The 15095-nt window shown below is 44.5% G+C and overlaps 1 protein-coding gene across 1 annotated transcript in view; it reads right to left on the reverse strand.

Annotated features, from left to right (window-relative positions):
* Positions 1-13104: 13104 nt before the first annotated feature.
* Positions 13105-15095, reverse strand: part of MTDH (metadherin) — a 61360-nt gene continuing 59369 nt past the window's right edge. The window contains exon 13 of the mRNA XM_059673065.1: positions 13105-14896. Coding sequence (XP_059529048.1) covers positions 14648-14896 — 249 coding nt within the window. The 3' untranslated portion in view covers positions 13105-14647. The remainder of the gene's footprint in view (positions 14897-15095) is intronic.

Here is a 15095-nt window from a genome sequence, read left to right on the forward strand (position 1 = left end):
CGATTTACTACTGACCTGCTCGCCAAGTCACCTGGTCCCCTCTCCATGGTGCCACTTCCACCAGGAAGACCAGACACCCTGCCCTCTTGAGCTCAGGAGTCCCCGAGTGACTTGCTTTGGCCAATAGAATATGGTCAGAAGCCATGTGGGTGGACGTTTTAAGAGTAAGGTGATGATCACCCCAGGTCCTCCTCCTCCACCTGGGCACAGGCAATGGGAAGGGGAAGACTGCTCCTCCATCAGCAGCCCCAGGGTGAAGACGCTGAGGTCCGAGCCACGGAGTGTGGGCCGGAAATGACACGTGGGGCTGTGAGCACAGGGACTTGCGCATCCTGATGATACAGGATGAAAATGTGGTTGTCACACAAGCGGAGCATTAAAAACTAGCAGGTTAGCCCTGACTGGTTTGGCTCAGTGGATGGAGCGTCGGCCTGCAGACTGAAGGGTCCCAGGTTCGATTCCGGTCAAGGGCACATGCCCAAGTTGCGGGCTCGATCCCCAGTAGGGGGCGTGCAGGAGGCAGCCAATTGATGATTCTCTCTCATCATTGATGTTTCTCTCTCCCTCTCCCTCTCCCTTCCTCTCTGAAATCAATAAAGATATATTAAAACAAAACCAAACCTACTCATCTCGATAAAGCTGTCCTCAAGGAGTCCAGACCACTCCAGGGAAGGGTGGTGAAATATGCGACGAGAGCTAGACAAACAGCAGCTGGGGCAAGACAGAACCCAAGCGTTTGGAAGCTATGACTCCACTTCCAGTGAAAAGCTGAGCCATCATTGTGGTATTAGTGATAGTGGGAAAGGGCATGTAGTGAGAGCAGAGCCACTGTTGTCTGATAATTATTCATCTCGCTGACAAGAGATGAGAAGTTTTCTTACCGACCCTGGTAAACTGGAGGATGAAGCAAGGCTGGAAAAAGATAAGATGCCTGGATGGGTCCATGACTCAGAAAAGAAATACATTTTGAGAACAGACCAAGGACAGGACATGCTTTGAGTTGGTTGCTGTGCCCAGACCCTGACCCCTTCCCCCCTCCGGGAGTTTTTCTCAGGAACGCTGACCATTCTCCGGTCCCAGGAACGGGCCGAGCTGGCTGTAACATCACAGAAGATTAGCCACCTTATCGTACTCTGAGCTCCTGAAGGCCGGACGGCAGGCCCTCCCCTCCCCTTTCCCTGCTACACTTGCAGCTCCCAGCTGCATGTAGCTATCTTCTCCCTCGTGTGTATATAACCAGCCAACTGGTGCGGTGGGGGTGGGGGTGGGGGTGGGAGGTGGGGGGTGGGGTGAGAGCAGAATTTCTAGGGTGACCGACTGTTCTTCCCATACTGCCAGCAATATTGGAATAAATGCTCATATATGATTCCACTCTGTCTCTGCTTAATTGGCTCAAGTAGTGACAGGCAGCCCATGTTGTAATGTACCCCGTGAATCGCACAAAGGACGCCCCAGTCAAGAAGTTGAATTTTTTTTAAAATATATATATATATTTTAATATATTTTATTGATTTTTTACAGAGAGGAAGGGAGAGGGATAGAGAGTTAGAAACATCGATGAGAGAGAAACATCGATCAGCTGCTTCCTGCACACCCCCTATTGGGGATATGCCCGCAACCCAGGTACATGCCCTTGACCGGAATCGAACCTGGGACCTTTCAGTCCGCAGGCCGACGCTCTATCCACTGAGCCAAACCGGTTTCGGCAAAATATATTTTATTGATTTTTACAGAGAGGAAGGGAGAGGGATAGAGAGTTAGAAACATCGATGAGAGAGAAACATCGATCAGCTGCCTCCTGCACACCCCACACTGGGGATGTGCCCACAACCAAGGTACATGCCCTTGACCGGAATCAAACCTGGGACCTTTCAGTCCGCAGGCTGACGCTCTACCTACTGAGCCAAACCAGTCAGGGCAAGAAGTCGAATTAAGGAGTCATTTATTCAAAAGCCGGCGACTACGGGGGGGGGGGGGGGGGGGGGGGCGGGCATTAGCTCTCCAAATCTCGCAGCCCCGAGTGAGTACAGTAGCAAGCTTATAAAGGCAAAAATCACATCCTGCTAGACAGTGGAATGTGGGACTATCTTGCGAAAGCAGATTGTCCAGAAGCAAAATTGAGCAAAGTTAATAATCTCTAAAGGTCATCTACAGTTTCAATTCCTGGAGCCACTGAGTCAACGGGAAGCAGTCTTTTGTGGTCTGGTCCTCGGGCCCAAAGGAATAACCTCTGCGATGTTGGCTGGCAACATAATGGGGTGATTTATGTGAGTTTCCAGATCTCAGTCTGGAAACTGAGGGAACTACCCTATTGTTTAAGCAAGCAGGTGTGTACAGAAGCCAGAAGAGCAGGGTTAACCTTTCAACAGCAGTGTTTACCCTAGATCAGTGGTTCTCAACCTTCCTAACGCCGCGACCCTTTAATACAGTTCCTGATGCTGTGGTGACCCCCCAATTTCGTTGTTACAAATTGAACATAATTAAAGCGTAGTGATTAATCACAAAAACAATATGTAATTATATATGTGTTTTCCGATGATCTTCGGCGACCCCTGTGAAGGGGTCGTTCGACCCCAGAGGGGTCGCGACCCACAGGTTGAGAACCGCTGCCTTAGAACAAGAGGTTAGAATCCTCCCGAGCTTCCCTCAGCCCTCAGTGTGCGGGCCATGAACAGATCAAATGACGTCAACCATCAGGTGAGGGTAACTGTAACAAGAAGGCCTATAATAAGATTGTTTAGCATCCAAAGCAAACTGCTATTTTTTGAGGAAAGGACTGTCTTAGACCTTGACTGTTAGGAGCTGTCCTCCTCCTGGAACTGGGTGGCCCAGCAGGTCTGTCTTGTGTTCCCTGGTGTGGCCTCTGCGTGAGGGAGCTCAGCCTGAACAGCGGACACGTGGTGTGTGTCTCACCGTGAAGCAATCTGGAGCCTTCTCTGCATGGTTGTCCTACCACCATCACTCCCCGCGGGGCCTGCAGTAGCCTTGGGGTGGCCCGCTGTCCCTGTTCGCCCGGGGCGCTGGGGGAGGGGGCGGTGGAGGGAGACGTTTCTGGAATGCAGGACTTCCAATTCGAAAGCTGGGGAAAGCCCTAACCGGTTTGGCTCAGTGGATAGAGCGTCGGCCTGTGGACTCAAGGGTCCCAGGTTCGATTCCAGCCAGGGGCATGTACCTTGGTTGCGGGCACATCCCCAGTGGGGGGTGTGCAGGAGGCAGCTGATCGGTGATGTTTCTGACTCTCTATCCCTCTCCCTTCCTCTTTGTAAAAAAATCAATAAAATATATATTTTTAAAAAATACAATAAAATAAAACTGGGGAAGTCCTGGGCAAACCAGGGAGACTTGGTGACCAACAGCAGCCTTCTTCCTGGCCCCCTGCAGGCCTCCGGTTTCCCCCTCTGATCCGTTCTCCCCAGAAAGAAAAGGCAAAGCCCATCAGGCGCTTCCTCCTGGAAACCCTCCGATGGCTCCTGGTGTTAGTAAAGCCAGACCGCCCAGCAGGACACGCCAGGTCGACACGTTGAGCCCCTGCGGTCCCCCTGGCTTCATGGCTCATCAACACCCCCCCCCACCACCACCTCCTCTCTCCCCCCAGGCGTGCGTCCTGCATGAGGCGCCCTTCTCACCCCCAGGCCTCTGCTCATGCTGGTCCCTCCACCTGGAACTCTTCTCCGCTGGGATTTGTCGGCCAAGGTCTCACCTCTGACGTCACTTCCTCCGGCAGGTCGTCTCTGATTTACCACCCTATTTGAGCTAGGATGTCTGCATCTGTTAGGATAATTTTTGGCAATTCGTAACAAAAACGTGACTGCTGTGGCTTAGAGGTTTATGTTCTGTCTCGTGTAAAACGCATGTGGAGGCGGGTGGTCCAGGGCAGTTTAGCAGCTCTGCTCTGATTGGGGACCCAGGCTCCTTGCTTTCTGCATCCCCACCTCAGCGTGGACCACCTCATGGTGCAGGCTGACTGGGTCAGCCATCGCGTCCACATGATGGTTTGGAGTCTGTATTTGTCTAATTAGCAAAGTGTTTTCGATGCTGTATTTGTCTCAATTAATCACAGGACCAAACTAATGGCCAGGATTCTTTGGATCTCCCCCAGGATCCTGAGCTCATATTCTGAGCCACTTTCTTCTCTAACGCTCACACCAACTCAGTGTTTGCCCTGCTCTCCATCACCCAGGGCTAGGTCTCAGACAACCAAGGCCAGCCCTGTGCCCACGGCCTGCTGGGACTACTCCACCGGGCCCATCCTAGGCTGGCCTGTCCTGCAGAAAACACAGGAGGGGCCGTGACCTGTGCATGCCCCTTGCCCCTTCTTTTGCATCCTGACCAAGCCCGGTGCTTCTCCGCGTGGCCCTGCGCCCCCTCCTCCTGGGAACGGTAATACATTCCTCTTCCAGTGGCATTAGCTTCTCCACGCCGTCGCTCAGTCTGCTTTGTACGTTAAGACCTGGGCACACAGACAAGGTGAGCCTGATCCCTGTAGCCTTCCCTGGCCCACACGACACTCAGAGTGGGGCCATCGCCAGTCTCCTCCCACCACTGCTTCCAGAGGAGGCGAAGAGGGTGGGTGTCGTCCCAAAGAAATCAGGGTTCTGTCCCGGTCACCTCACGGCTCACTCCCCTGGCACTTGACACTTCTGGGCTAGCATTTATCTTCTGGTCTCACAGCTACCTGCTGCTTGTCGTTGCTCTAGGGCAGCCGTGGGCAAACTACGGCCCGCGGGCCAGATCCGGCCTGTTTGAAATGAATAAAACTAAAAAAAAAAAAAAAAAAGACCGTACCCTTTTATGTAATGATGTTTACTTTGAATTTATATTAGTTCACACAAACACTCCATCCATGCTTTTGTTCCAGCCCTCCGGTCCAGTTTAAGAGCCCATTGTGGCCCTTGAGTCAAAAAGTTTGCCCACGGCTGCTCTAGGGGCATGTTGGTAAGATGACAGGTGGGTCTGTCATGTTTTCTTGGTGACTGTGGCATTCCTGCCCCTAACACGATGCCTTGAACATCGCAGGTACTCAGGACTGCAGAAGGGGCAGCTTGTCCACTGTGAGGAACAGAGACACGTCTGCCTTGTTAGTGAAGCTGCCTTCTTCTTGTTTTTTGTTTTTTTTTAATATATTTTATTGATTTTTTACAGAGAGGAAGGGAGAGAGATAGAGAGCTAGAAACATCGATGAGAGAGAAACATCGATCAGCTGCCTCCTGCACATCTCCCACCGGGGATGTGCCCGCAACCCAGGTACATGCCCTTGACCAGAATCGAACCCGGGACCTTTCAGTCCGCAGGCCGACGCTCTATCCACTGAGCCAAACCGGTCTCGGCATGAAGCTGCCTTCTTTATAAAACCGGCAACACATTTGACCTGGATTTGTGTTTATGTAGCCAGTGAACAATACTTTTCTGAGCCTCTAATCAGGCTCAGTACTAGTTCTAGGTGCCAGAGACGGTGCTGGGCCGAGAGACATGGTCTTTCACTGGGTTCATAATAAATTCCTGGCAGCAGATCTAAGCCTGGCTGGGCTCACCTTGCTTTTTCCTTCAGACGAGTTTAATCCCAGGCTTTTTACAGTAAGTGTTTAATAAATCTCAGCCGAGCCTCTGGTTGAAACGAGGGCAGACTGGGGATTTTAAATATCCTCATTATCATCCCAATTTCCTCTTTAGAGATGCTACGTGGTCACGCTTCCCTTTTAAGTTTTATAGCCTCCAAGAAGTGAAGGATTGAATAATCAGGGCTGGATATAAATTCTAACTCCCTTTCCTGGAATCTTTGCAACACTCTGTACTGTCTTCCTTTGAACGTTGGCTATTGCAGAAAGGTATGCAGAATAGCTTTTTGGCGTGAGCTGAGTTACCAAGCACCACACAGCTTTCCTGGCCCCAGGTTCTTAGATGTAAGGTCTGGTGTGGCGTGAAAGCCCCCAGCTACCATCCTCTCTGTACAGATTTCCCAAAGACATTCTCCCTACGCCTGCTGGCTGAGAAAATAGTTCACTTCCAAGTAATGACTCACTTTGTAATGGGTGCCCAGGTCTTAATTTATAAAGGAGGCTGCATGGTGACATGGAGAGGCTAAAGCCATTGGAAGATTTTGTTACTTGCAGTTCCATTTATTTAAAACCTTATCTATAGAGGGAAGGTGGGGGAGGGTGGGTGGGAAAAGATCAACCAAAGACCTTGTAGGCACATATGGGTGCCCCATGGAGAGACAATATAGGGTGCTGAAGGCCTGGGGGAGGGGCGGGGGCGGGCTGAAGGGGGTTAATGGGGGAAAATGGGGACATATGTAATACTTTCAACAATAAATAATTATTTAAAAGTAATAATAAAACCTTATCTATGTTTGGACGGTGTGGCTCAGTGGTTGAGCATCAACCTATGAATCAGCAGGTCATGGTTCAATTCCCGGTCAGGGCACATGCCTGGTTGCGGGGGCTCGATCCCCAGTAGGGGGTGTGCAGAAGGCAGCCGATCAATGATTCTCTCTCATCATTGATGGTTCTCTCTCTCCTTCTCCCTTCCTCTCTGAAATCAATGAGAAGATATAAAAATAAATAAGTAAATAAAACATTATCTGTTCACTGCCTTTCTTGTTTTTTTTAAAAAATATATTTTATTGATTTTTTAAAAAATATATTTTATTGATTTTTTTACAGAGAGGAAGGGAGAGAGATAGAGAGTTAGAAACATCGATGAGAGAGAAACATCGATCAGCTGCCTCCTGCACATCTCCTACTGGGGATGTGCCCGCAACCCAGGTACATGCCCTTGACCGGAATCGAACCTGGGACCTTTCAGTCCACAGGCCGACGCTCTATCCACTGAGCCAAACCGGTTTCGGCTTTTATTGATTTTTTTACAGAGAGGAAGGGAGAGGGATAGAGAGTTAGAAACATCGATGAGAAACATCGATCCACTGCCTCCTCACACCCCCTACTGGGGATGTGCCCGCAACCAAGGCACATGCCCTTGACCAGAATCGAACCTGGGACCCTTCAGTCCGCAGGCCGACGCTCTATCCACTGAGCCAAACCGGTTAGGGCAGTGGTTCTCAACCTGTGGGTCGTGACCCCTTTGGGGGTCGAACGACCCTTTCACAGGGGTTACCTAAGACCATCGGGAAACACATATATAATTACGTATTTTTTTAAAAATATATTTTATTGATTTTTTTACAGAGAGGAAGGGAGAGGAATAGTTAGAAACATCGATGAGAGAGAAACATCGTTCAGCTGCCTCCTGCACACTCCTACTGGGGATGTGCCCGCAACCAAGGTACATGCCCTTGACCAGAATCAAACCTGGGACCTTTGAGTCCACAGGCTGATGCTCTATCCACTGAGCCAAACCGGTTACGGCTACATATTGTTTTTGTGATTAATCACTATGCTTTAATTATGTTCAATTTGTAACAATGAAAAATACATCCTGCATACCAGATATTTACATTATGATTCATAACAGTAGCAAAATTACAGTTATGAAGTAGCAACGAAAATAACTTTATGGTTGGGGGTCACCACAACATGAGGAACTGTATTAAAGGGTCGCGGCGTTAGAAAGGTTGAGAACCACTGGGTTAGGGCATGCCTTTCTTGTTTTTAAATTGAATTTATTGGGGTGACATTGGCTGATAAAATCACACAAGTTTTAGGCGTACAATTCTACAACACATCACCTGTATATTGTGTGTTTACCACCGCAAGTCACTGAACTAAAACACTACCTAAGTTGTATACAAAATTCCTATGCAAATAGGAAGCTATTTCTGGGTCCTTACACTGTTCTCTCGACCTATTTGACTGTCCTTTTGTTGATAACTTGTTGTATGGGTGTAGAGGAAGGACACTAGTTAGGTTTCGGCTGCTCCGTAATTGAATTTTTTTTTTTTAAATATTTTTTATTGATTTTCCACAGAGAAGAAGGGAGAGGGCCAGAGAGTTAGAAACATCGATGAGAGAGAAACACCGATTAGCTGCCTCCTGCACAACCCCCACTGGGGATGTGCCCGCAACCAAGATACATGCCCTTGACTGGAATCGAACCTGGGACCTTTGAGTCCGCAGGCCACCGCTCTATCCACTGAGCCAAACCGGTTAGGGCCGTAATTGAATTTTGAATATCCTATCTGTTTGGCGTTCCCCACATGGTCAAAGTTCAACCTGCAGTACCCCTTGCTTCCACAGACATGGATTTGACTTGCTTCTGCCAAACACCAACAAAGAAAGGAGTGAGGTCATCAGAGGCCTGAGCAGAGCCAGTGCGGACTGACGCTGGTGGGGAGCTCCTGGGGCAGAGGCAGCAGGGGCGGAGCCGGCGGGCAGTCCTCCTGGCAGGAGCCTGTGGGTGGATGGTTTTGGCTAGAGCAGCTTCTGAATGTGGCTGGGTGGCTAACACCCTATTCTGGGGTGGGAGTGAGGACCTGCACCTCTGGTGCCTCCAGATTCCCTTCCAGTTTAAACTAGCCAAAGGGTTTCACAACTACTGGTAAGAATCCTGACAGGTAACAAGCAATTTCATATTTTATCTGAAACCGGTGTTATTTTTTTAAATATATTTTTATTGATATCAGAAAGGAAGGGAAAGATAGAAACACCGATGACAGAGAATCATTGATCAGCTGCCTCCTGCACGCCCCCTACTGGGGATTGAGCCCACAACCCGGGCATGTGCCCTTGACCAGAATTGAAGGGGGGGGGGGCGGGCAGGGGGGGACCCTTTAGTTTGCAGGCAGACGCTAGGTCCACTGAGCCAAACCGGTGAGAGCCTGATACCTGGTATTCTTTTTTTTTTTTTTTTTTTTTTTTTTAAATTTTCAATGCCAAGATACCTGGTATTCTTAAGGCTAGTCCCCACCCATCTCCTGCTGCTGCCTACTACTTTTTCTTACCTGATTTTTTCCAAATAATTTGCTTTCATAATCTGTGAGGTACTTAAAAAATCTATTGCTTTCTAATTGAAACTGAACTCAATTTGTATGTTAACTTAGGGAAGATTGGTATTTTGTTTTCCAAACAAAGAATGCGGCAGTTTTTCATGTCATATTGGTTTCTGTCCTTCAGTAAGACTTCACAGTTTTCACATGGTCTTGTCATTCTTGAAAATTTATTTCTAGATATGATAGATTTCATTGTGATGTAATTGGCATTTCAGAAAGCTCTTCGGGTTGTTTTATAAAATATATACCTCTTATTGATTTCAGAGAGGAAGGGAGAGGGAAAGATAGATAGAAACATCAAGGATGAGAATCATTGACTGGCTGCCTCCTACACGCCCCCAACTGGGGATCAAGCCTGCAACCCCAGCAACTGCCCTGACAGGGAATCAAACCTCCTGGTTTATAGGTTGATGCTCAGCCACTGAGCCATGCCGGCTGGCCTCTTTTTTTTTTTTTTTTTTTTTTTTTTATCAGCCACTCCAGTGTATTCTCTTCCCTGTGCTGGCAGCGTTGTATCTTGTACACAATCAGGAAAAAAAATTTTTTGTTATACCAATTTTTCAATGTTCGTGCTAATCCCTCTTGTGGAGGAGAGACTTCCGTAAAACGACCACCGCAGGACCCTGGAGATGGATCCTAGCCGGAACCAAGATTGCTTCCCACACAGCCCGAGCCTGACTGTGAGAACCCTCCCCCAACACCCACGCTGGTTCCTGGGGCAGGCCTTTGCCCAGATCTCAGCCAGCGTGTCAGGTATTTCCCCTTATCTGGGCTGGGTCAAGCACCAGGGCCCTATCCATCTTGCCTATTCTATAGAATTCTTTAGCGTCTGCCATGCGCCTTGTATGTAAGTTCCTTTAATAAACTCCTGATACAATTAATGACGGAGTTGTCAGCCCCTTTCTTTGTTCTTTAGGCCCTGGGAAATTTTCCCAACACACCGCTAAGACAATGCTGGCTGGCAGGTAACCCTGCCTTGATATGATTTTAATCAGATGACTTTAGTATTTCACTTAAAGTTTAAAAAAAAAAATCTAAGATTTGGATGACTGAATTTTTAAAAACTTACTTAGCAGTACCATGATCACCTTTTCTGTTTTAATTTTGTGATAAAATGTTAACAGAGTTTCTGACACGGGCTAACACTTGCACCTTTTGATAATTTCCTGGATTTTATTTGCTAACGACAGAAATGCCTCCTTCCCTCGTTCGTCTCAGGCAGGTTTTTTCATTGTTGTGATCATTTCACTTTTGATAAGAATTGGGACTAGTAGCAACTTTTCCTGGTAATCCCATCTATGTATTTTCTTACAGAAGATTTAGAAGAGAAATACATCACCCATACTTCCCCCATCTTGACTAACAGCTCTGTCTTGCCATGACCCCCCTTGTGGCATTTGTCAGGAGGTCTGCAGATTCTCAACAAACTTCACGAGGAACCTGCCCGGAAGCCGGGTACTTGCTGCTCTTCTGCCTCGTCATCCTCCGTCCCCATGGAAAGGCTGCCCTGTGCACCACACGACTCTGGGGCACAATCCACGTGCATTCGGCATCCCCAAGTAGCACCATTTCCCAAAACGTCAGTCTGACTTGAGGAGGAGCACCAGGGAGGCTGCCCATGAGGAGGCTACATGTCACTGGAGACCCTTAGCCAGTTCCGGCACCAAGAGGGACCTGGACAAGCTGGGGCACTGAGAGCTATTTTCATCCCTGGCTTTCCCTTTTGGATCCTACTACCAAACAACAACAAAAGTCAAGTTCACCCCCAATATCCCACTGGTAATGTTCTATTTCTTAAGCAGAATGGTGGTTTTAGGTGTTCATTTTATTATGCTTTATAATTTATATACATATTACATATATTCATTTTAAAGATTTTGATACAATAAATAAAAAAGGAAAGCACACATATACAAATAAGAATGCCATTATGATGGGGATGACGTTGAATTTGCTTTTTTCTTCAAATTAGCCTGTTCATAAACCTCAATACTGTAATATTAGTCAACAAACATTTACAATGCACCTCATATACCTGTCTTGATACTAGGGTTAGAAATTACTCTCCTGTTAAATTATTTAGAAAGTAGTAATGCCTTTTTAAAAGATTAAAGATTATTTTACACACCAGTTTCAGTAATTCTTGAAACTAGTTACAATCTCATACTTGTAGTATATGTGTGATAGGCTACTTCTTTCAGCTTTTCTCTGAAATTTAAAGCTTTCAATGAGAAGAAATTTCTCCCAGAATATACTACATATAAATTATTAGCTGCTTCTTAAAGCAGCATCTAAGAGATGTCAAACTTTCCACTCAGTTGGATAAGCTAAAACCTGATCTTAAAAATGATGCTTGGGTACAACCTACCTAGTGTATGTCAATCCTTAGACAGAGACAACTAGCTGTGCCTCACACCCAATTCTCCGCTGCTTCCTCCGTAATGGATCCTGAAATGTTCACTTGGCCAATGACAACACAGAATAGACTCTTTCCCATCCCTCTTGGTAGCTAGGAATCACGTGATTGATTCGTGTTGACAAGCCTATGTGGCGTGAATGATTTGTAAGGTGTGTTCTTAAAGGGGGCAGAGATGCTGATAGGACATTTCCAGCTGCTACAACTCTGCAGCCCTGAGCCAGACTTTCCATTCGAGAGAAATAAACTATCTTATTTAAGTTGTTATTGTTGGGGGACACGGCCAAGCTAACACATAATGCCAAATGAGAGTCAACTCCTTAACCTCAAAGGTTGATACGACTGATGGACATTCTAAGAGGTGCTTAACTCTAAATATTTGACTGGTAAAACCTGCAAGTGCACCTATGGTTTTAGACAGAAACATCCAGAACATCAAAAAGTAATTGATCTTATACTAGCTTAAGATGCAAAATGACTGAGAAGTCCCTCCCCATAAGAGATCTAGAATGAGCAATTTAAACAAAACAAAAATGGCTTTATTTACAATACTCAATGCATTTTACAAATAACGCATTTGCATTCCCTAAGTCTTTTGGAAAATAATTCCAGTTTGTGCAATGAGTTTACAGGAAAGACTTAAGACATCTATTAGACATCTTAAACCCAATTTCTAGGTTTTGAAAGACCTTATATTAATAGAGGACAGTTTTTAATGAAGAAAAACTAAACTCTGTAGTTAAATATTGCCCTTCAATATTTTTTAACCAAATACAAACTGGACTAGTCTATGAAATAATACCATTAGATTTGAATGTATTATTTTCACTGTCCCCTCCCCCCCAACAGAATGCATGCACAAAGTAAACATGGTAAATTACATTAATGATGTTTTATTTTAATACTTTTTGGACTCTCTCAACTGTTTCACTTAGTCCAGAGTATGGTTAGATGAGGTTTCCGCCTGGGAAAACCCTAAACCACTACTCCCTGGTCCAGAACAGGGAGGAATTTTCAATGTGCGGAGACAGAATAGTTTCTACAGGAGCCTTAATTGCTCCCCAGAACAAGGTGCCCTCCAGGCCAGAGGGATCAGCCATCTCCCTCCTGACAGTTTGGGGAGCAACTAATCCAAGACCCAGGGGACAATGGGCTCCTCTTTCTTCCCCTCCTCCCTGAATCACTACTTGAATTTTTGCCTTCTGAGTTGATGATGGGGAACAGTTTCTGCGTTCAGATTCGAGAAACTCCTTTCATGTCACATAAAGACCTCTGGGACAGGTAAAGAACAAGCAAGAATAATACTGTAATTGCGCAGGAATTTGCACCGCGTGCATGTGAACGAGAATAAACTTACTTTTCCACCTCCACACTTCATTTCTCCTTAAAAGACAGTGTCTTTAACACCTGGCATAAATGGTTGACTGGGAGATACTAAACTGGAGAAACAAAGTCCAACACTTGACATAGCCAACAAAATTCTAGGATAAAGAAATGGTGAGGTAGAGTTGAGAGAGTTCAATTAAGTTTTTTGAGTACACATCTTTTGGCACATCCTAAAATTAGACACCCTACTGAATTCTCCTTTGTCAGACCTTTACAAAGTGCTGGCAACATAGGAATCCTTGGATCTGCTTAGGAATCATCTATGTGAAAAGCTAACAGAATAAAGTCATTTGAAGAAATCTATTCCTCACATGTTAGCATATTTATCCCAATATTGAAGCAAATAAAAACAATGCTATCCATTTGCTGAATTTATTTAAAACAATTTAGAAATATCATAAACAAAACTTCTGACATGTAAACATACTGCCGTGTTCCTGAAACAGATGTTAACACCCGATAAGAGTTAATAATCGTGTGTTAGGAAAGCTGTCCATTAATAAGGCCAGTCTTCAGCAAAACTAAAACCATTTTGTTTCTTTAGCTTTCCTAGATTGACAATGCAATACTATCAAATCACAATCAAAGAGAATAAAGACACGCTGGATGGATAGATCAGTACCATTGGTTACAGCTAAACAGTTTCTTTCTTGGCGCCACATAAAAACAATTAAGCCAATCACATCAAATAAATCATGGCTTTTTTCTTTATCACAATTCACTAAGTGATGTTAATTATGGTCCTTGTCAAACACGTTTGGTAAAGGCTATTTACAGTGTACATGGCTGAGCATGCACTATTTATAGTTACAAAGATACCTGCCAGTTTATCACAATAGAATTACACAGTGCCTGAAATGGTGAAACAGCTCCCACAGCATTTAAATTAATAGTTTCAAGCAGGAAACATTCCTTATTTGACCATGATTGCAATAATTACAGGAAAAATTCTTATAAAAACACGAATCCCCTTCAAGAAATTGATGCATATTCTACGCACTACAGGTTAAGGCAGTAAAAAATGTATTCCTGATAACTGGAGGTCTTGACAATGTCAATTAAAGCTGTCTGACTCTAGGTTTCCATTCTCCATCATATACTCAAAGTTCTGTCTGTAGAACTAGTTTGTAAAGATTTCATTTTTATAGTCAAAAAGTGTTAGCAATGAAGAGATGACACTGGAAAAAATTGCTAGGGAAAGGAAAAATGTAAGTTACATTTTGCTTGAAAGTTTTCAAATCATAAACAAGAGCATTATTTATGAGTCTCATCTTTGAAAGTATAAAACAAAGACATACACTTTACCATTCTTAATTTAAAATATACTGTACTTTGAACAATTCAAGTAATGTAAGACTATCAAAAATAAGTTCATAAGCCATAAGTGTCAACTGCATTTTCAATTAAGAACTTTTTAAAAATTGTAAACTAAACCATGACAGTTTAGTTAAATAAATGATAAAATGACTTTTTATTTGCACTTGTGATTCCTTTAATACAAATTGCTACCAACAAATATGTAAAGATATGGCAGATTATGCATTTGATCAAAGCACTTTGATTTAAGCATAAAACAGATTCAAATGGTGTAAGTTCCGTGCATAAGGTCCGAGAAGTTGCCTACGAATTTGTAGGCAACCCTCTCTCTAATCAGAATCCTTTATTCCTCAGCTGCAGAAGAAATAGGGCACAATCTGTTGTAAACAGGGCACTGTTGTAAAACCAGGATAATATTCTTGAATTAAGAACGTTCTCATTAAATTGAAAAGACTTTCCCAAGTGTCTTCCAGCAATGTAGTATATATATTCTGCTGACCTCTTAATTTCATAAATTAACTTTCCTTTGATTCCATTTTTATGGTGGTTGTGTTCACAGTTTTGTCTTAAAAATTGGTTTAAATTTATATAAAACTCTGTACATGTTCACAAATTATTGCATAAACAGCATAATCTTCAAGACAGTGTCTGCAAACACATGTCCTATTCAGGAAAAGAAAATTCACGTTTCTCCGCCTGGCTTTTTTCTTCTTTTTTATTTGTTTTGGAGATTCCCAGCTAGTTTCAGACTTGGCTGAAAGAGAAAATAAAACAAAAATTAAAACAAAACAAAAAAACAGGAGAGAGAGAAAAGTTAGGAGGATAGTAAATACTGTTATGTTTCAAAAATATAAAAGTAGCTCCAATGAAAACATGCTTTGAAATCCACTAAGAATGCCTTAGATTTTATGTTTAAGTTTTCAAGTTCTAGTTACATGTTTTAGGTTATTCTATGTCTGCCTTCCTCTTTTCTTTCAATTTCAATGTATTATTTGGTTTAACCATATGGATGATATTTTTTACCAGTTTTGA

Source organism: Myotis daubentonii, chromosome 17 (assembly GCF_963259705.1).
Source record: "Myotis daubentonii chromosome 17, mMyoDau2.1, whole genome shotgun sequence".
Classification (NCBI taxonomy): domain Eukaryota; kingdom Metazoa; phylum Chordata; class Mammalia; order Chiroptera; family Vespertilionidae; genus Myotis; species Myotis daubentonii.